At 44.7% G+C, this 22,705-nt stretch overlaps 1 protein-coding gene across 2 annotated transcripts in view; it reads left to right on the top strand.

The window, feature by feature from the left end:
* LOC126536805 (cell adhesion molecule Dscam1-like) overlaps window positions 1-22,705 on the top strand; it is a 505,486-nt gene that overhangs the window by 458,786 nt on the left and 23,995 nt on the right. For both annotated transcript variants that reach the window (XM_055074009.1, XM_055074008.1), the window contains exons 11-17: window positions 1,624-1,806; window positions 3,200-3,347; window positions 3,922-4,070; window positions 6,500-6,631; window positions 11,335-11,502; window positions 12,226-12,296; window positions 22,406-22,667. In XM_055074009.1, coding sequence (XP_054929984.1) covers window positions 1,624-1,806; window positions 3,200-3,347; window positions 3,922-4,070; window positions 6,500-6,631; window positions 11,335-11,502; window positions 12,226-12,296; window positions 22,406-22,667 — 1,113 coding nt within the window. The remainder of the gene's footprint in view (window positions 1-1,623; window positions 1,807-3,199; window positions 3,348-3,921; window positions 4,071-6,499; window positions 6,632-11,334; window positions 11,503-12,225; window positions 12,297-22,405; window positions 22,668-22,705) is intronic.

Raw genomic sequence — 22,705 nt, 5'->3', positions numbered from 1 at the left:
ACTCATTCAAATATTTCGGGGTACCTCAAGTAGGGCTTCATTACTCGTTAGCTCTGCTTTTGCCTTCATCATAAGTCTTTCTTGATCCAAACAGAATGTATGTTTGCGACACGATCTGTTCTATCCTTCATGTTAAATTACAGTTTACAGCCAGTTAACGTCGAACTACGAATGAGAAAGAACGGGCTACGAAAACATGGTGGTTATTTACGCACGCGAGGCTTGTACCTTCTGAGAACACGTATATCCTGCAAAACAAGTATGCACGGCTGTTAACCAGTACAAAGAAATGAGCCATTCATATTCCTAATTACTGACCGTCGCATCGTTCGTGGCGCCCAGCTTGCAAAAAGGATTCTGCGTGGACAAGGCTGGGCAGCAAGCGAGAGCAGTGTTTAATTAGAATTTCCTTCGCAGCCGCGACCAGTAGGTTATTTAGGCACACACCACTTTACCAGATGAACTTTTTTTTTATTTCTATTTCATCTTTCTGTTTCTTTATGCTTTTTTTTTTTGTAGCACCGGCTGCGAGCGCAGTATTTTGCAATAAATGTCAGGTTTTGACGAAGTGAGGCAACCTAGCCCGCGGTAGCACATTTATGCAGGCCAAAAGCTAAATATGAGCACAACTTACGGTTTAAGAATTAAGGTTTCTTCTCGTTCGCATTTTCTACCAAAGAATACTTTGTGAAGGCCTTCCTCTGCAACTCGGACGTATGGTAGAGCATCTCATTGATCATTCGAAGCCTTGCTCGAACAAGTAGTGACTCTGGCAGTGACAATGGCAAATGTGGAGTTAAATTCTGACTGATCGATGATGTGCGTGGACCATGCACGGTTGAATGTCTCATATAGCGTGTGCGCATGTATGTACATCTGTGTGCACGTGCACGCATGTGCGTGTGTGCATGCGCGTGCGTTGTCGCGCTCGTTTCGTCATCGGCCTTTTCATTATCTACAGCGGCATTTTCAATCTCATTTATCAGCCTAACTATATTGTGCCCGCAGGTAAAAAAACAGTGCCGCGGTCATTCACGCCAAGTATTATACCGACGTGACGCTGACAATGGCTCTGTAGGACACAATGGTATGTGTCAATGAACCCAGTTCATCTAGAAGTAGGTCACGTGTTGAGCTCACAGACTTCTTTCGCAAAGGGTTATTGCTTTCATCACTTTCAATTTCCGCTAACCGAGTTTAAGTTATTGTCTGCTTCTTTTGTCCGCCTCCTGACAGGTTTCGTATAGTCCATTCGATGTTGTATTTAGTGAGCGACTACCTGAACACATGAATGGCTCAAATCGAAATAAAGACGAAAAGTAAAATTCAGAAAGGAGAGAGTCCGCAATAACGAGAGTTCAAATAAGAGGTAGAGTGAGACAAATGTGGTCTGTGAACAAAATAAACACACATACACACACACACACGCACAAACAGTGTGAGGGAGGCGACAGCGTGAAAGTCTTCGAATCGTTCGTATAAAGACAAATGGAATAATACATGGAATTGTTCGGCCTCCTCGGGCTTCTTTAAAGTGACTTCCGAGCCCCTTCATTTGCTACCCCCCCCCCCCCCCCCCGCCCATTTGGCCTTCTCTCATCTTTCTCGATTATGGCTGCGCAGGCAAGAGAAGCGAGAAGGTCTCCGAGTTCAGGAGCGTCGTGAGCAGCCCGCACATGCACGTGTTGGAGAATGGATCGCTGGTCATATCCGAAGTGACGCTTGAGGACCAGGGTCACTACCTCTGCGAGGCGAGCAACGGGGTCGGGCCGGCCCTGTCGGTCGTCGCTTACCTCGACGTGAACGGTGAGACTGATTGATCGATGGCCGACGCGTTTATTCGACGAAACCACTTGCGCGACCCTAAGGTGTCTTTTGGTTGATCCCGTCGCGAGAAAAGCTCGGTCGATTATGGCAGGCCATAGTATGGCTCACGTACGCCTCTCAGTAGTGTATGAAGGAGTATCAGAGCGACGTGTCCGTATTATCTGTAACGTATTGCGGTGATGTTAGGCCATAGCTGGAAAGAGTAGGCCAGGTGGAGATATCTCGTGGCATTTCGTTTGATTAGAATGTATTGCAAATGCTGCTGTGTTTGCGGCTTTTTTTTCTTGCAAAGAAAAAAAGAAATGAGAAATTGAACAATGTGCAGAGTGCGCTTAGTTTCTTCGACACTTTGGTGAAAGTAGCCCTCAAACATGGGACTTGAAAGCATAGGTACGTGCCTTTGTCTACACCTTACTTTCTTTTTAGCCCGTGTCAAAACGTTCATGCCAAAAGGTATGCGGAACGCAGCCGCACTTTGCAATAAGAGTTTTGTTCACGTTAATTGAAGAACGTGTCAACAAGATTTCACTACACTGTAAAATGGAAAGAGCAAAAGAAGAAATGGAGAATTTTTACTCTTACTAAGGAAAATGTATTTCAATCGAACAAACGGCGGTAATTTCATTCACAAAGAAAAGACTTTTCCTGTTTATAGTCAGTCATAACGTTTTTAACGTAATTGTTCCCCATAGGATACTGTCAGCAAAATGAGATTCCAGCTTCTATTTACTATCCTAAATCCACATTTGTGTGCAGCTTCACCAACCACGCATGTATAGGTAGATAGGTGTTGCATGTGCGAGCCAATTGTTATTTGTTCCTGAATAAGCTACAGCTACAATCGGGGCGAGTAATGCCGCTCGCAGCATGGCTACATAAACTCGTATGGCGGATAGTTGGATGCGTCGCGTTGTGCCGGGTGTCTTGGAGCCAGATGTCTCATCAGGTGGTCATGTTTTCTATTTAGCTTGCTTACCTATGCATGGATGGCCTGTTAACCCCGAATCCCAGCATTTGACTCTTTCGCACTTCATAAAAGCTGCAGTCATGAGGGGAGCAAAAGTTACTATCATATTGGAATAAACTATCTAACACTTATTTTACCGTAAGGTTACAGAAAAACAATAAACAGATTATTTTTTGTGAAGTGACAGAGAAAACAAGCTAACAGAAAACAGAAGAGCACGAAAATCGACATACTTGTTCTGCGTTTCTTGTTATTTCTCATGGTAAATTTTTGAGTGTGTCAATACTGTTCCTATCGGTACATTTTGGCATTGCGGTATGCGCTTGCGCCAGACCTTGTGTACCCCGCTGGAACCATCGATTCAAGGGCGCGTGACAGGTGGTGTTCGTCTCTTTCAAAGCGCAGTTCCTCCGTACTTCAAGGAGGAGTTCGAGACAAAGACAGTTCGCTCCAAGGACGACGTAACCATCTCCTGCGAGGTGTTCGGGGAAACTCCGCTCACGGTCACCTGGTCCAAGGATAGAAAACCTTTCGGGGACCTCGCTCTGCCACGGTGCGTGCGAATTTCGTAAATTCATGCTTGGGATCGTCACTTGAAGTGTCAAAATATCTATGCACTGCACGAGTTGTGCAACGCCGCATAAGTTCAGCTCGCAGCTGCTCTCTGGCTGGAGACAAGAATTCGTCTACGTCAGGGCTGAAGCTCGCGTGGTTGGACGGGGTGAGCGTATGACGACCGCTTTCACACCTGGCTAGGTAACGACTAGATACGTGCGAATGGCAATACGAAATATAATGCCGTTATAACAACACATTCAGAATTGAGAGTTAGATTACAAAATAATATTTCTAATAAAGATTGATGCAGTGCGATCAAAATATAAATCAGAAACGAAAGTACGACACTCTCAATATTATTATTATTATTATTATTATTATTATTATTATTATTATTATTATTATTATTATTATTATTATTATTATTACCAGCACGACGACGATGATGATTATTGTTATGATTATGATTATGATGATGCGGATTATGTGTGCATCCGTGCGTGTGTCGTTGATGAAGTTAAATTTTCGCATAGAACAACTATATGTCCGTATACCGTTTTTTTTTCTAGGTTTGTTCTTCAAGAGGACACAACGGCTGAAGGAATAGTTTCCAAAGTTTTCATTCCGTCCGTGAGTCGCGAAGACTCTGGGGTGTTTGCCTGTGAAGCTACCAACTCTTACGGAAAGAAGGACCGCACGATTCAACTCATTGTTCAAGGTGAAGTTATCAGTACCTTCCACCGTATCCCTCCCACAACCACGTCTCTTCCCGACCCTCTTTGTCGACTCCACTGAGCGACGCCGCTCGGCTGAACTGGTCACTAATCCTAGCATTCCATCGCTATCCCCGAGCTATTATTTCCTAACCATAAAATTGCCGCGTCCTTTCGAAGGAAATTTAGAGAAAGGGCGTTTTTATGTACTGCTCAACCGCACTAGTTTTCTTTTCCTTATTTTTCTCGGCCTTTCCGCGTAGGATAGTAAAGCGAACTATTTTTTGGTTAGCCTCCCTGCCTTTCCTCTGTTTCTATTATTCTCTTCTGTAAGATGGAGGGACAATCACATGACAGATGGTCGCCATTGACTTAAAGGTAGCGCGAAACCGAAGGTAACGCCTTCCCCCCCCCCCCCCACCTTCCCCCTTACAAGTGTCTTAGAAATATTGTTGAAGTGTGAAGGTTCCTTTCTGAGGAACCAGTATGGGTTCAAAGCTGCATGCCAACTTCCCCCGGTATAAGGCAACTGTTGGTCTCCGGAATCTCGGACACCGAGTGGCATTACTGCGTGGATACCTTTTGAGACATCCTAGTCCTCGGTCGCCACGGTTATTGAAGAACAGCGACTACTTTAGTCGAGAGAAATCACTGCCTGCTCAGTAGACTTGAAGAGCCTACATACGCGCCCCACAGGCTCCCTAATCAGATTTGGTGCTTGCCAGCAGGTAGTCTATAAGCAGGCTCGAGACCCATTTTCCTTTACGAACCAGCACCGCGACTTCAACAAATATTGAGGGAAGCTCTTGTTTTCGAAACGTAAAAAGGACCTTCGGTGGAACACGGAGCTGTCCTTGTATCCCCGTCTGCTAATTGCGAGCCGTCTTCATGTCAGCCGCTGTAGACAGAACGCTGTCCTGGCTGTGCCACAGAACCGATTAAGCAGGGCATTGACGGTGCATAGCAATTGCGGAACCCTTGCAGAACGTTCGCATTACTTTGACAATCAACGTTCACGCTAATTGTTTTGACTCTCCTACCGTTCTTGTTACTTCAGGCGTACCACGAGGATCGGTTCTGGGCCCATTACTATTTCTTGTTTGACTTACCTGTCGGTATTAACTCTAGCATTAAACTCTTTGCTGAGGATTGTGTGCTTTATTGTGTAATTAATAACCAACAGGACGTTTCTATTTTGCAATCCGACATTGACGCTATTTCTAAGTGGTGCAACGAGTGGCTTATGAAGCTAAACACTTCAAAATGTAAGTTCATGCGAATAATGCGTCACAATAAAGTTAATTACAACTTTGCTTATACCCTTAATAACTCCGCTTTAACCTCCGTTACTAGTTACCGCTATCTTGGCCTGGATATAACTCACGACCTCTCTTGGAATATACACGTTGAACATGTAATTAACAACGCTAATCACATGCTTCGATTTCTACAGCAAAATTTTTCCTCCGTTTCCTCCACTATAAAGATTAATCTGCACACAACTCTGGTTAGGTCAAAATTAGAATATGTTTGCTCTATTTGGGAGCCATCTAGCTCCGCGTTATCACCGCCCTTGAATCCGTTCACAACCGCGCTGCCCTACATGTGCTCTCTAATTATTCTCGCTACGCCAGCGTCTCTTCAATGAAATCTATTTAGGTCTATGCCGACACTTCGGTCACGCCGCAAGTGCTTCCGCTTAAACCTTTATCGCAATTTTTTTTACACAAACCCAACACTTAAAAACGAGCTTTTCCTCCCTCCCGATTACGTGTCCTCTCGGATCGATCATAAGCTCAAGGTTAAAATTCCTTTATGTCGCACTAACACTTGCCATGCCTCTTTTTTGCCGCAAACAAGCAGTAAGTGGAACTATCTTCCCGCCTCCGTTCCTGCAATCGAAGACCCTGCCGCCTTTAAAGTTGCGATTAACAATTTATTGTTAGAACACTCCTCTCTGTAATACCCTCAGGTCCTGAGAGTATGAAAATAAATAAAATAAATGAATAGATTGCTTCTGCCAGTCTTTTCTTTAAGGGCTCGGTAGTTGCCGAGATTGAAAAAAAAATGAAATGTTACGCTGCTGGGAGACGGGCTATTCTCGGTGCAGCAGAGATTTTCTTCCGCTGCTTCGGTAAGCAAGAAACACCTCATCCCCTGCCTTTTCTTCCTTATCGGAACCAGAAGCCTGGCATCGTATAATCGAATACGATAGCGCCTACAGTAGTAGTGCATGCGCGCTTTTCTGTATCTTCTGATGATGGCCACCTTAACGGCGATTTTTTGCATCGTATGCTTCTCGATTGTCGGATGGTATTTTTCATGGTTATATTGCTGAAGTCGTTGAAGCAAATAAAAAATAAACAAAAGTGAAAATAAGACTTACTACGTCATGCCTCAGGTTAATAAATTCGATGTGCTCTTTCAACAACAGGTGCTCCAGAGACTCCAAGGGACATTCACATAGACCAAGTGACAAGCCGTTCCGTAACTCTCTACTGGACGCAACCGCACACGGGTAACAGTCCCATCTTAGGGTACACAATCCTCTACGTGCCTGAAACCGGTAGGTGATTCACTAGTACTATTAAATTTTTGTGTATAACGACCTTCATGCATTTGCCTCTTAAAGGGAGTTTTACTTCACAAGATTAGAACGCATGCCATTATTGTTTTTTATGTGTTGCGTAGAAGCCTAGCAGAATGTTGTTAAGAGGAAGCTTTAGCTCGGGTGCTCCTATCTAAATACATGTAAAAGGAGAATTCGTTTTTCTCGGCAACCACTGCACCAAATTTGACGGGGTTTGCTGCATTTAAAAGAAAAACTTAAAATCTAGTGACTGCCGGTTTCGAATTTTTGAGTTAGGTCGTCAATTTTTTATTAAATATTGGCAAAAATTGAAAATATTCAAAAAACGAAACTATCAAGTTTACAACTCTGTAACTCAACCACTAAAAATGATAATACAATTCTGTGAATTGCATCTAATAGTACATCTAAAGCGGACAAAATTTATATGTTACACATGAATATAAAAAAATTTAATCCTAGGGAAATACAACTTTTGCAAAACCGTTGTAACCAACGTAACAAATTCACGTAAGATGTAAAATGACATATTGCATTTGTCCGCTTTGAATGATCTAATGGATGCCGTTTACAGAACCGCGATATCAGTTCTTGATGCAGAGCTATGAATTTGTAAACTTCGTGCTTCTGTTTTTTTCAAAGGGTCATATATTTGAAAATCGTTTTAAGAAAATTCAAGCCCTAAATCGAAATTCCGCTTCCAACAGTCACTAGAATTTAACTTTCTCTTTCAAATGCAACAAATTTGATCAAAATCGGTCCAGGGGTTATCTCATAAAAACGTTTTTGCGTTTTTACATGTATTTGAATAGGCCGCGTCGGAGTTGGGCCCGAGCTAAAGCTTCCTCTTAAGCTTAAAACTCTCTGTTGGGCTTGTTGGCACAGAGTACAAGCTTAAGAATGACACGACACAAAACGCACTCACTGTGTATTTCGTGCCGGGCGATTCTGAAGATTTTTAAGCTTCCATTATCGCAGCATTGTACAGGATTTCATAGAACTGCTACAATCGATGCTAGCTTTCTAGCGGCTCGACGTTGCCTGCTTGAGACGCATTGCTAGGCTTTGTTATTGTGGAGATTACACTCACGGTTCACATTACCTGTGCAGACGGCGCAGTTGTCTGAAAAGTGTCTGGCTTATCAAAGCTTGTCAGCAACAGATGAGGGTCTCGCCGGAAATGACGGAAGTAATTTGTGAAAGTTCTCACCGAGCAGAATGCACGGATAACTTCTAAAAAAGTCCGGCCGTACCTATCTCACGATGGCTGTCGACGGTAACGTAATTAGCATCCAAACGATGTAGCGGCACATCGTATTGTTGAAGACACGTTTATTTAAAATCTGCAGTGGCCATTCTGATATTTCAATTCCTACAACCGTATGTGATATACACTGTCTCGACTATCGGCCCACTTGGCTATGACGTTCGCTTATAAAGGTCGGCCATGAGCATCGTGCCATGACGACGACTCTATGACGATGACGCAGTGAGGACGACAGAACGACGAAGAAGGAATGACGACAATGAAATGACAATTCTGAAATGTGAAGATGGTATAACGACGACCACGTGACGACGATCGCATAAGGACAATGGAATAATGACAATGTACATGACGACGACTGCATCACAAAGTCTGTGTGAGGACGATGGCCTGTCGACGTCTGTACGACGACAACCGGATGACGAAGCTGGAATTGCAACGATGAAACGACTACAGCGGCATTGCGACGACGGCGTGACAACAAATATATATGACGGCGACTGTGTGATGAAGGCGCAATTACAATGCCAGCGTAATCGCGATTGAATGGCGACAGCATTATTACTATAAAAAGACGAAGAAGGAAGTACGTTGATTTAACGACGGAGGTGCATAAAAACGATGGCATGACGACAATGGTATGACGTTTTTGAAGTGATGACGTTGGTAAGGGAACAGCAGGCCGACGACGGCATGATGAGAGTCGGATGACAAACATAAAATGACTAAACGGAATGACCACGAGGACATTACAACGATGGTATGAAAACGAATTCGTAACAACGACGCAATGACGACGACGGCACGACGACGATGGCGTGACAACAACAGTATGTCGATGATGTCGTGACGACAATGGCATGACGAAAATTGAGTGAGAGAGCTGGAGTGATGATGATGCAACGACAATGACGGCATAGCGATCATGGGTCAAGCAATTCGACAACTTGGGTCACTGGGTCGCCGTAAAAGGCGTCCCGACAACGGCATAACGGCAGTCAAATGAGGATGCTAGAATGACCGCGGTGGAACGACCACGACGGTGTCACGACCGCGTGCCTTAACTACATGCATCTTGGCAAAACAGATGTCTAAGTAGTAAGCTTACGTTCCTGGACCCATATTCGGGCAAACCACATCGTTCACAAGCACGCTTCCTAAACATGGACATTGGCCACTCGGTCATTCTTCAGAATGAGACAGCGACGAAGACGCTGACCGCTGATCAGCATTTCTACGAAAAGAGAGAACTTTGAATGCCTACATTTAAATAAGTGTTCCATCGTAATTATACCAATGGCTAGCTTGGCATACTTATTTCACTCGTAAAGGCTATTGTACCATGCATAAATTTTCCTATGCCAATCTGTGCCTTCTTTTGGTAGATGGTATTTATTGAATTATTTTTTTGCAAGTATTGGTATAACACAGTACACAGGTCATCCTTAACCAGAAGCCTTTATTTATAGTTCCGGCAGTGGGCATCTGTACCGATGTCAGATAACTGAGTGTATTTCGCTTTGTTACCTATACAATTGGCAACTAATGATGCGTAAAAAATATCAGGACGTATGTCTTGGTACGCATACTACGAAATAAGGAACATTTTACGCCTTGCGAGTCTAAGAAACATGCGAGTTCTCCAAGCTCGCGCACACATCTGTTACGCAGGACAATAGTAAAGTAAAAAATTTTTGAATATGTCATTGCAGGCCATAGAATTCACGTAAGGCCTTGCGTTTGAGCTATTGCTTTTCATTCACTGACCATTGATAACAACCACGAAAAAAAACAGAATATCAGAAAGGAAGTATTTAAAGCAGAACATCAAATTCCGAAGTCCTTGTCGTCTGTGATATTAGCGTGGTCAACTTGAACATTGTCGTGCGCTACGCATCTCTGTAAGGGGATATAAATAACATCTGTATGTGGCATGTATCCGAAAACTTTTCATTCTCGGCTTTTAGATTTGACTGTCTCGTTTGCGGCTCATTCGTTCAAGACTGTAACAATCAGAGGCTGCATTATTATTCGATGACACGTCATGAATAACTTTCAACGCACGTTAGTTGGCTATGCAAGAAAAAGTGGATTAGACGAAAGGGAAGCACGCCTGCCATTTGCATTCTTACCTTCCTCCAGTGCAGAGTAGCCAACCGGGCTCAGTCCTGGTTAGCCTCCCTGCCTTTCATTTATCATTTTCTGTCTCTATCTCTATCGCGAAATATTGCTTTCGCGCACATTGACAGAGAAAGAGAGAGAGAGATAAATGAGATGCGAAAGGCAAGGAGGTTAACCGAAAGATATGTGTACAGTTTGCTAAGCTGCACTCGGGAAGGGGTAGGGGAGACAGAGAGATAAAGAAAAGAAATGCACACATATAGAAAGAGAGGGAGATTAAAAAGCACACACAGAACGCAGGAGTGTCACAGTCGTTCAAACATGTCGCTTGACAGAAGGAACTTCAACATGATTTCCATTGCATCAATGGGGCGCCGCGCATTTAAACGTTGCTTCATGAAAAAAAAAGCTGTATTAGAACGGTGAGGTCTATATACCTTGCACACGGTGCCGCTGATGTGCATGTTTATACTCATCAATGGCAGCTTCAAGCACATGTTGACGAACTTGTGCTAGCAAGACGCAAAACACTGGGCGCCTTATTGAGATCTGTGTTTGTTACAGCGCTGTCCATTGGTGCAAACAAGCATGCACGCAGCGAATTAATGACTGTGTGCCTCGTCCATTATCTCCCTCCCTCCCCCTTTCTTTTTGTGTGATTATTCATATGGCAGGCCAAAAGATTCATACAAGGTGATACGAGCCCTCGCGAATTCCGAGTGTAACTTGTATCGAGTAAAATATTGCGCGGTTGCACATCTCTGAGGCACATTTGACACACGAGAGGCTTCAAGAAAAGCTTCACAAATAAGTAGGAACACCGGTGGAAAATTCGACTCGTCATTCCACAGCACTCTGACGCTTCTGGAAAAATTCGTATAAAATAACTTTAAAAGTCGTACTACGAGACTAAATTGGTCTAGTATATAGTAATAATACGGTTTCATCATCGCCGTTTGAGCATTGTTATGCACGCAGTAAAGCTTAGTTCTTATCTTACACGGCTTCATTACTGTCATCAGAGCGTTCTGGAAGACCAGTCGAATGCGCCATAAGTTTAACCTATAACCATGACATCCTAGATCGGGCTGCGCACAAGCAAGAGCCATTCTTGTAGCCATTCTTGGCTTGGGCGCACACGGTCCGATCTCAGAGGCTATGCTGAAAGAATGAACAAACTGACCCTGTGGGGAAGAAACGACAATGCCGCTCCGGTTTTACTGTAGCGTGTGTTCGTGGCTTCTGTTTGCCCGCGATGCTCAAGTGAGCTGCTTTCTTTTCTTCCTTAAAGACAAGGTAACATCGGCGCCCATGAGCATGCGTACCGGGACACCTAGCAACCGCGCCACACTCACCGGCCTCACTCCCGGGACGTCCTACATTCTTCGAATCGTGGCCGAAAACGCAGTCGGAAAATCCGGTCCCAGCGAGGAAGTGCGGGTGTCCACCGACGAAGAAGGTATGACTACACAACTTGAGCCTCAAACGGCGCAGTTTTATTTTATTACGATGCATCATTACGCGCTTGCTCATTTGCTGGCAATAATATACCTTTCCGCTTTGGGACACAACTTCCCCTGTAGCATTAGAACGAAGTATGCTTATGAAGTTGAGGGTACGGTGAAAGCTCGCCTGGTTGGGGCTGATTAGAGGACAGTTACGTAAAAGGGCGCGTACCAGCCTTATAATGCTGCGAAGCCAGAACATATCTTCAGCGCTTCATTTACTTTTTCTTTCAGCGTCTATGTTTATTTGCCTAATTTTACCAGTGTGTACATCCACATTAGCCGCCAAGTCAAGGAATGACGCAACACGGTAAATACAAGAATGCGGTTAGTTTTGTCCCTTTACGTACAGTGCGTGTCAAGAGTGTACTATTGATGTGAGCCAAATAGACCAAATAGTGACAACTATTCTCGCAAGAGCAGGATGTGAAGATGACATATGCGAAAGATAGCGTCGTATCGTGTAGATTGTGAAAAGAAAATAAGAAATAATTGCAAGGGGATGGAAAAGGGAAAACGGGAACGATCAGGCAGTAAATATACAGGTGAAAGAGAAAGCACCGGTGCCCGCACGGCTGATGATTGGTGATGTGATACCGAAGCGCCGCCCATCCGCCACCGCGTCCTTCCTTCCCAGACTATCTTCAGCGACGAAAAGTTCATCTGTTTGCTTTCAGCACCCTCCGGTTCTCCGTACGAAGTCAGGGTCACGGCAACAAGCTCAAAGACTATCCACGTGCGGTGGAAGGTGAGTAGCAAAGCAAATCAATTACTGTGCCGCGACAGTTTTATTGCATCCTATCGTTCATTTTTGGACGCAATTAAGTAACCCAAATAACAAACACCCCGATTGAATTAGTCAAATAATGTATGCATTTATAGCTGTTATTCATTGTTGTGGGAAAGCGCCTTCATTTCACTAACTCGTCAAAACCGTTCTCCTGACCAATAACAAGGGCTGGGGTGCTATGCAGGATGCGCCGAGTTTGGCGAAACTCGGTATCTTCACGAGTTCTGGCGACACCCCAAGATGAAAGCACAAATGGTACCGAGACACAGTTTATCTTTCGCCAAGCCTCCAGTTTCATTGGTTTATCTAGATTCACTCTGGGTGGCTATCATTCCTTGGGCGTTGCCTTCTGGGCGGTCGACAAACTGGGGCTCACGTGATCATACCGTCGGTGCATGGTCGTGCCTTCTTTCATTTGTCTGTCGTTCCACCGAGTGCATTACATAATGCATTTAGTACAACATTATAAGTTAGTTTAACGTGGTTTGAAAGCATTTTAAAGCTTACAAGATGTACACTGAATGTGTATTCGGCTAATTTGTAATTTAGTACGCTTCGCATTATACTACCAGGGACAGCTGTGGTAGCGTCATCACATACATTCATCGGGCGAGCATGGCGGCTAAACACCGAAGAGGCGCAGTGTAAACAAACTCATACAACGAGCTTGCAGTGCGCGACGTAGTGATCAGGCTCGACGATGACCACTAATTCTTGGATAGTTCTGTTCCTCCGTGAGCAATCTCTCCGTGCACACCGAAAGACTGCCAATAGCTTCGGCGATTTTACCGATCGCAACGCGCACCTACTGTTCACGGCCCAATCCTGAACAAACAACTTATCCGGTGCTGCTTCTGTGAGTGCGCTGAGTTCCTCCACTCTGCGTGACTGCAAGCGTCACGAATATTGCATAGTGTGTGCAAAAGGAAGACAGCCTATATAGCTGCGATGCGACAAGGAGGTGGTGCCGTCGATGGATCTCGCAACCAACACAGTGAAGGACACATCGACAAACTGCGGATAAGTATATTTCTACTGTTTCATATTTAGCATAATAATAGAGCACGGATCAAGTCACTTTCGTAGTAACGAACTGAATGTGCAGCAGTTTTAAAAAGGCATTAAGAAACAATGAGTGTTTGTGCTTTTACATGCACGTGGGCCCGCGAAAATATGGAAAAGATAAAGGCAACCTTCACTAACTTGGCGAGATAACAGAAATTCATCAGGGACATTCAGCCCGCAGAATCTATGGAAAAGTATCTTTATCCAGGTGAAATATCAATAGCAGGTACTGATATAAAGCAGGAAACTTATACAAAAGTTTCATGGGTTGAACAGCACATGGGAGGCATTACCGAATCGTGATCGCCACGTTGCCGATATCCTTGAAAAATGTTTAGAATCATTGCATTCTACCGGTTATGCAATATGGGACATAAACCTGGAGGTTAACAAAGAAACTTGAGAAGTCGAGGACTGTGCAGAAAGCGAAGTAACAAAAATTGTTGGAGATAGCATTAAGGCAGGAATACAGTGGCGTAGTAAACCGTGGCAACTGATATGCCAGTTGAGATTAAGAAAAAAAATGGAGTCGGTGGGCAGGCCATGCACGTCTTCAATCACTTGTTGCCAATTTGTAACAGGTGATTACATAAGCGTGACAGAATGGATGTCAAGGTGAGAGAACTGCAGCCGAGGATGGTAGAAAATTGTGTAATGGGACAAAAATATGATGTTTGTAGGCATAGCATGCAATCAGCTTGCATAAGACGGGATTGTAGGGAGCGGCATTTGTTTTGCAGTGAAGAAAAACAGGTTTGTGGTGCTGACAGTAGAGACTCGTGAAGGTGTGAGGACACCTCATCTGCTGCCACATTAATAAACATTACAATTGGCTCTGAAAAAAACAACCCGTTATGAAAAATAAAGCAACGTTGTCCCGACAAATTGTTTTATTATGCATACACTAAAGGCTTCCACTGTTAAGGGCATTTAGTACCAATAGTGCAATGAGCATTTCTATTTGTAAATAATGGTTTATATGCGGTTGATTCATTCCAACAATTCACTTTTTTTGCAGCGAAACATTCTGCTGCTGCAGGCACTCAACCGCCTGGTGGCAGTAGGCGAGCGCCAGGCATGTGCTCTTGAGAGTGTGGCAGAGGTCCAGAGGGCTGCTCTGCAACAGGTAGCATCGATGCCCTCACTGCTCTCCAGTCAAGCCCCCAGAACACACCTTATAAAGGAGCTTTCAGTTTATTATTTTGTTTATTATTCAAGAGCATGAATAAAATTATTGCAGTAAACATTGTGCTGTGCATATTGGGACACTTGTAACATGCACTTGATGTCTCTTCAAGATGGGCAAAAACGTAAGACAACCTGTGCCACACTTGGACCGTGTAAATGAAAAAGATACTAATGCAGCATATACGTCATTGTGCTGTTTGTTCTTTCTATGTGCAAGAATACAGTGGGTGTTGATTAGCTGCAAGATGAACGGTGTGTGTATTTCACAATGAAAAGACAGGAAACGGCAAGAGCTTAATAATGCTACCACCTATAGACTGTGCATATGAATGCAACACTCCCCGATTTAAACGTGCCATTACATGCATGTTCGATACCACATATTCTTTAACCATGTCATATACTTGCATGTACTAATTTTCACACAGCTTAAGCCCATGCATAGCTCACTTGTGATGTATCCATTTCATAGGTCAAATAATTGTACACTTTGTCCTTTTGTGTCGTATGAAAAGCGGAATCCTCTAGTCGGATACAACTTCAGAAGACAGGAGAGGCCCCGCCCAGACGACCAAAGCGCAGCAGCCGATTGCCTCCACGTCTAAAGAGATAGTCCCTCTCCAATGAGCAGGTATTAGTGTGTCCAGCGGCACAACGTCAGTGCAGAGTGTGTGCCCATTGGTGCAGGCTTGTGTTCACCTGCTGTTGAAGTGCAGATTCTGCGGCCTCCTAAAGTTGTATCCGACTATAGAATCACGTAATGCCTTGCACTGGTTGCATAGACTTTAGCAACTTGATAGCACACAATGATCAGGAACAGAAATCTATTAAGGCACCCAAGCAAAGCTGGCTGGCCACACTTCCATTATGAGGGGCTGCAAAAAGATCTCGCCAAATATTCCCATGACATCCTTGAAAAAGAGGTGGTGTTTGGCACTTCTTTAGAATCAAAAACAGATTACAGTGAATGTTGTGTACCACGTCAAAACAAACTGAGCTTGGTTATCAGCACAACATATAATGGAAGCTTGTGCTTCACATAGGAAACAAACTGCTCTGTCTAGTACAATTTTGAGGCCAGTATGGCACCTATTATGTCAACAGAGTCAATATACAAATTACACTTTTCAAAGGCCATTCATTTCACCATTATTTTTGTATGACGGTTCTTTCAATCAGTGCTTGTATTACATGAGCAGGCGGATTTGAAAGCAAAGCTTTGTTTGCAAACCTTCAGACTTCCATAATTGTGTGGCAAGGCACTGGCAAGGTGTCGAATAGCTCACACTTCCTCGTTCCTGCACCAAAGAGACCCAATGCTCTATTTAGAAGTTGGATCGCGCAACAATTCGACGGCACACAAAGAAGAGAAACACACACAGCAGAGCGTTCTGCTGTGTGTATTTCTCTTTGTGTCCCGTCGAATTGTTGTGCAATTCAACTTCAAGCTTCTATACCAAAACAACCAGTCTTCAACCTCACCAATGCTCTAGTTATTAAGCCACAATGGCGCACATCTTTGAAATGTCCCAACACGAATTACCTCTCCAACAAATCACCACAAGCATAAAATTTTGCTGCACAGGTGTATGCACGTGCTATATTCTGTACCACTAAACTCGCAGGAATCAAAGAGGCAAGCATTAACCAGCCTTACTGCTGCCGTTGCCATCATCATCATGACACCAATAGAAAGACAGTGCTGCGTTTCAGTAAAGGGAGTGCCCGAGGGAAAGGCGTAACAGTGAGGCTTACAATAAAAAATAGCAGTTGCAAGACATGTTCAATGCCAAAATATGCTGCATATCGCTCATCCTACTTTGGCATTGCGGCAAGCTTTTGCACGTTTTAGCATGTCACACTTTGTGTAATCATTGCTCTAAAGCTGTACAAAAGGTCTATTCGCTCTGCAATCTTTATTTTTATCATGGCGGGTTAAAGACTCACTTTTCATTAGCATCTGCACCACATTTCTCCCGATATGTAATTTTGCCTTGGTGGTTCATGATCTTCACGCACACCGAGTTCTGCAGAGCATTGGATCTGCATTGTTCTACTGCTGAAGAATTAGAGCCCCATTATGAGACGAAAATATGCGATTTGTCCATACAGAATAACGCTGCCCCCCCCCCCCCCCAAAAAAAAAAAGAAAATACACTGAACCACTGGCACATGCACCAACAGTGAACACAGCAAACACTGAAGTATTTTCTTCATGCATGCCAGCACACTAAGATTCTCAATGCATTTTCATTTCGCCATAAAAACATAGGCACAACCTGCTTGGCGCGACATCCGCTTCTCGCACTGCAACGAATTGTGCAATGCCTCGCTGTTTCATAGTGCGGCCGATAGATGACGCATGACCAAAATTCAGCATTATGCATACTAAGTAACTTGTACTAAGTACTAAGTAATCTCATAAAAAAACCCAAGTTCTTTATGACATTAGCATTCACAGGGTACTTCACACAATTTTGTGATATCCATTTATCTACTTATACTTCATTAACCTCTTTCCCCAAAAAGTGAGCCATTTGGAAGGCACCCTGACAGACAAGTAGAACAATCGGTAAAAAGTCAGCAACCAGCGAAAAAGTCAGTACTATAGGCTGCCGCATGTGTGATGTCGGTAACACAAAATTTAAGTCGGCTACACAGAAGTGACAAATTTGGCAATATGGTGCGTCTAGACATTGCTTCAATGCTAATCACAGTAATGCTGACATTGAAGGCGCCTTAATTCCTGCGTACGTTCCGTCGACACACCCGACTACTTTCGTAATGTTTCCGCGAAGTAAGAAGCGTTCTTTTATAAATGCCCGCTCAGCCGCAGTCTTCGGGAAAGCCAGCCACCGCTTCCGCACTGCCGCATCAATAAGCGCATCAGACATCTGTGACACAGAGGCTCACAGTAGTTTGATGACGTTTAATGTAACGCTCGGCGCCGACGCTTCCCTGAAAACTCCCAGTCCCGTAGAAACGGAAGGCGCAGAGGACTTGCTCTTCGACGGTGAGCGAAAGAAGCCCGCCACGCTGTCTCCACAGACGAGAGTCTTCGCCTAGCTCGTCACACAGCCAGCGCATTGATGTCTTCGACAGGCGAAAATGACGCTGGAACTCCACGGCAGTCATGTACGTGAACGGGTCCAGACGGTCATACTGACACTTGTTGCCGCTGGATGCAATAACACAGGCTGCTGCTGCCGCCGCCATGTTCCCGAGTTGAACTCGGAGGGGGTTTCGCGATGTACGAGTTTAGCAGGAGTTCGCCTGTCAATCAAAGCCAGAGGTCACGCCCCGCGCGAGGCATGTAACTCTTGTGCGCGCACCCACCACGGTTGGGCCACGCCCAACTTATCTTTCGGCAACAGCGACGCGGTGCCGAGCTGAGAGGCATCAAGAATGTTCACCACCGACATAAAACACGCACAACGCACTGTCATCGGTGATGTACTGCGCACTACTATCAAAAACAAAGCGTTGACTGTCGCTGGCTTATGCATATATCTTCTCGGGCTGCGATGGCCCCACAGCACGATTTCATTGCCTGCATTGTGGCGACGTAGCACACAGTAAATCATTATCGGCACGTCACTGTAGCTGCTTGCAAGGCGTCGATGCGCCGAGGGGGACGACGATGCTGAGGAGTGCGTATCGCAGCAGTCGTTTGACATTTTGTGTGTACGAGCACGAAAGTGATGTAAATTCTGTCGTGACCGTCGCCGCGCTCAAGAATGTTACCCCACCTAATAAGCGCTGGGTTCTGCATGAGATGCATGACGCGGAAGGAATTTGTTTCACTTCGTGCACCTTTAACGCCGTCACAGGTGAAGTGAGAGTTGAAAGGGCCGTGTTTTGCACAGAGGATAGCTCTGGTGCTTTTCGTGTGAAGACATTTTTGCGTGGGAAGCTGGTGGCAGAGTCATCGCTGACAACAGTGCAGGACGCAATAAATGCTTTGCAACAAGCCAATGAGATGTATCTGTGTAAGGGTGCTGCTGCGAACGACGAGGTCCTTTTGATGAGCAGTCTTGCAGACCGCTTGCGTAACCAAGTAGAAAACAAGTGGAAAGCCGCTTTCAGCATAAATTGCTTTGGTACAACGACCAAGGATGGAATACCGTGCGTTGCGTGCAAATATTTGAGAAAAGCGCTTCTGACCCACCGGTCACGTCTCCTAAGTCGGAAGTCACCAAAATGTGCGCCTAAGAAAACATCGCAGAAGTTGCAAGCATGCACGCGCAAGAGCAAGCGCCTTACATCAAAAATAATGAAGCTCAGCGAAGATCTCAGTAAGATGAAAGCCGATAGTGCTGCGACCAAAGAAGAAGTGCTTGCCGAGAAGATTAAGCATCTCTCATCGAAGCAGCAGCTTGCTGTTCGGCAGTGTTTTGAAGCTTCAAAGAGGAAAAGTCCACGTGGGATGATCTACGAGAAAGAGTGGATTTTGGAGTGCATACTACTTAAAATGCGTAGCCCAACACTTTACAAATATATGCGAAAGCAGGCAATTCTATCCCTTCCAAGTGAAACGACTATAAGAAAATACACAGCTGAATACAGGGGTGGTTATAGGTTTAATGAACAAATTCTGATCGCACTAAAAAAGAAAACGGTGCCACTAGATGAACTTCACAGGCATGGAGGCATTATCATTGATGAAATGAAGCTCTCCGAGCACCTTTCAGTGACCACAGGAGGAAAAATTGAAGGTTTTGTCGACCTTGGAGAGTACACACCTGAGGACCAAAGGACCTTGCCATGCAATCGTGGTCTTGTTGTAATGTTTGTGCCCCTTGTAGGCAATTGGACGCAGGTGCTTGGTGTCTTTGGTAGCCACGAGAATGTCAAGGGTGAATTGCTTGCGAAAATTCTACTGGAGGCTACAGTACTCGCAGAAAAAGCTGGGCTTCTTATCGACTATATAACGTGTGGTGCAGCCTCTTAGAATAGGAAGATGTGGAGAGTTTTTAATGTAAAAGCATCAATGAAAGAAGTTATCTGCAAGAAGCAACACCCAGTTGACAGTAGCCGGTTCCTTTATTTTTTTTTCTGACTTCCCTCATCTTGTCAAGAATATTCGCAACCGGCTTCTAGGCACGACTTTCAAGACAACGGATGGACAGGTGTCCATACATATTGTGAAGGAAGCCCTCACACTTGACAACAGTGCACTTGCATTGACGGCAATGCCTGGTATATCAAGTGTTCATGTTGCACCGAACAACTTTGAAAAAAATGAGAGTGAGTTATGCTTTTCAGCTCTTTCGACAGGGATTTCTGCAATCATTCTTTCTTTATCAGACACAACTGGAGAGAAGCTGTGGCAGCATAGAAGCTACTGCAAAATTCTTTTCAAGAATGAAGTCGCTGATTGCTGTAATGACTTTTAGGTATCCAGCAGAAGCTCTAGCACCCAATTCTACCAGTGTACAAAAGATCAGAGATATGCTTGAATTTCTGAACCCATGGGAGCGTCACACTGACAAGAGGCATTTTCTCAGTGACTCAACTGCAGAAGCACTAAGGGTAACACTGACAAGTACGCTCGAGCTTCTTGACTACTCGAACAAAAAAGTGGGATTAAAATATTTGCTAACTTCAAGGCTTAGTCAGGATAAAGTTGAGAACTTTTTCGGTATAGTGAGACTTTCATCGGGCTGCAACAGTCATCCAACGCCGCAGCATTTTCTACTTACTGTTCATTGTCTTTCTTTTTAGAACTTGGCACGAAGCGTCACGGGCAGCAATGTGGAGCATGATGTGATCAACTCTCTTCTTGAGGCAACCGACAGAGAAGAGGGTACCACTAAGGGAAAGTTTTTGGAAACAGTGAAGTTTTACACAGATGAAAATACAGAGGTTCTGACTACATCTTTGCCAGCAGAAACTGATGAACATGTGTATCATGTCAAGAGAAGCGAGTCAAGGTTAATATATTACATTTCAGGCTACGTGGCAAAAAAGTGCGTGCTACCGACCAAATGTCCTGATTGCATTGCCCGCCTCTTGCTGTCAACTGAACAAGGGCGCTTGTTGGCTGCTTCTGCATTTGTGCAGTTCAAAGATCAGGGTAGTTTGTTGTACCCTTCAGTTGAACTTTTTACATTTATTACACGCCTAGAGGATGTTTTCACTGGTTGTTTCTCTACTAATAAGGTGCACAGTGAGAGTGTAATGGATATCCTGGAGATGATTCATTCTGCCAGGCTCTTGAGTATTGGTTGCAAAGCGCATGCAGAATGCTTGACACCCCGTGTTGTCGGCTTTTATGTCACAACCAGGCTCCACTTTTTTGTAAAGGGGCTGAACAAAGCCAGCACCTCCAAGAGGAAGTCATCTAAGCACTTGAAGTTAAGCAGGCTGAATTGATTGCATATTAAACCATTAATTTGACTGGTATGCCGGCATTCCTGAATGATAGCTGCAGTTTAATTAACGTTTGTATTGTGTGTACAGTACAGTTGCTTATCTGTATTGTGAATTTCTTTAAATCCTTCAGTGGGTGTCGCTTTTTATATATCTGTACTTATTAACCATGGCATTGCTAAACATGTTTATTTCTATCGTGCATTTTTGTGTTAAGTTCTCAATTTTGTCATACCATGGAAAACCTCTTAATGCATTTCTAAAATCACTTTATGTTTGTGTATGTTAGTAACTTCTCCATTGTCTTGACCTGGAACATTTTGTGTATTTGTGTTGTACATTCTAATAGTATGTGAATTCTTGGCATCCTCATGCCACGGAAGTGTGCAATAAAACTTTGAAGATAATCATTATCTGTTGCAGTTTTTTTATTCATTTCGTCTCATCTATTCATGCCAGTAAACACTGCGCACGGCGTGTACTGTCATTTGCAATCGGTGCAAGCAAGCATCTTTGCATCGCGGTTTTGGCCAAAATAGAGAAAGAGTAAATATCAAACGCTAGAAAAATTCGTTTCGCTTAACGGGCGCGTCCTGGGTGCGAATGAATGAAAGAAGTTGCGGAAGTAGCCTTTAGAGTCCACATGCCGCGTAGGCTTCGACGCGCGCCTCCCCGTAGTCGCCGATCACAGCGCCGCCGCTACTTTCGCCGCCGCGATAGTCGCCCAAGGAGCGCGGTCGTTCCACTGCCTATTCTAGTACACTGTACTTTCGCCTCACTGTCGCCACTCGCGGCAAGTGCAAAATTTAATAATTTGCTCGATCTCCGTTTGTTATCACAAATTTCTAGCATTCAAAACGAAAAACAGGTACTTAAAGAAATAAAAATGTTCGTTATTTTATTTGTTGTATTTTAACCTATTCATTTGAGCGAAAGCGTAGGTGCAAGAATGTGCCGCATGTACCCTGTTCGCGTTCGATGGAGGATAAAAAGATAGTGCCTGAAAGAGAAGCACGCCCTTGACACGCCCGTTAAAGGCGTGGCAAGCGGCTCACGGCAAGTGTGCAGACGGTGCAGACAGACAGCGGGGCAGTCACGGTATTGCTAAGTTGCGATAATCCGTTGATAACAATACGCGGCGCTGGCGCGTTTCGTTGTGCAGCCGTCTGCGCTTGAAACGTGGAAGCAGCGTGCCGCGCAGGGTGCGCTCAAGTTGTCATACGCGGCTTTTTGTCGGCGTATTTTTTTGCCTGCAGCCTTCGCGCGTTTCACGCTATCTCCGTTCACTGACTGCCGTCGAGCAAACTCGGGTAAAACTTGGGTGAACGAGAAAGTCGGCGCATCCTGCATAGCACCCCTGTTCGGATCAAACCACGCATCACTAAAGCCACGGAATGAGAATAGCGACGACGATTTTCCTTCTTTCGTTCCACTGCTTTCAGCCGCCACTGCAGGCGACTTACCACGGAAAGCTGAAGGGCTTTCACGTGGGCTACAGACCGATAAACACGAGGGAGACCTTCCAGTTTCAAACGGTCAAGCTCGACGACAGCGAACACGACGCGGTCGCCGAGAAGAAGGAGCAGGAGTACGAGATCCGCGGTCTGCGGAGGCACACCCAGTACGCCGTGGTAGTGCAGGCCTTCAACAACAAGGGCGCGGGCCCGTTGTCCGAAGAGGCCACGGTTCAGACGCTTGAATTCGGTGAGTGCAACAGTAAACAAGTACGTTAACGCATAACG

This window comes from Dermacentor andersoni, chromosome 4 (assembly GCF_023375885.2).
Source record: "Dermacentor andersoni chromosome 4, qqDerAnde1_hic_scaffold, whole genome shotgun sequence".
In the NCBI taxonomy this organism is placed as follows: domain Eukaryota; kingdom Metazoa; phylum Arthropoda; class Arachnida; order Ixodida; family Ixodidae; genus Dermacentor; species Dermacentor andersoni.
This window is presented reverse-complemented; position numbering and strand designations above follow the sequence as displayed.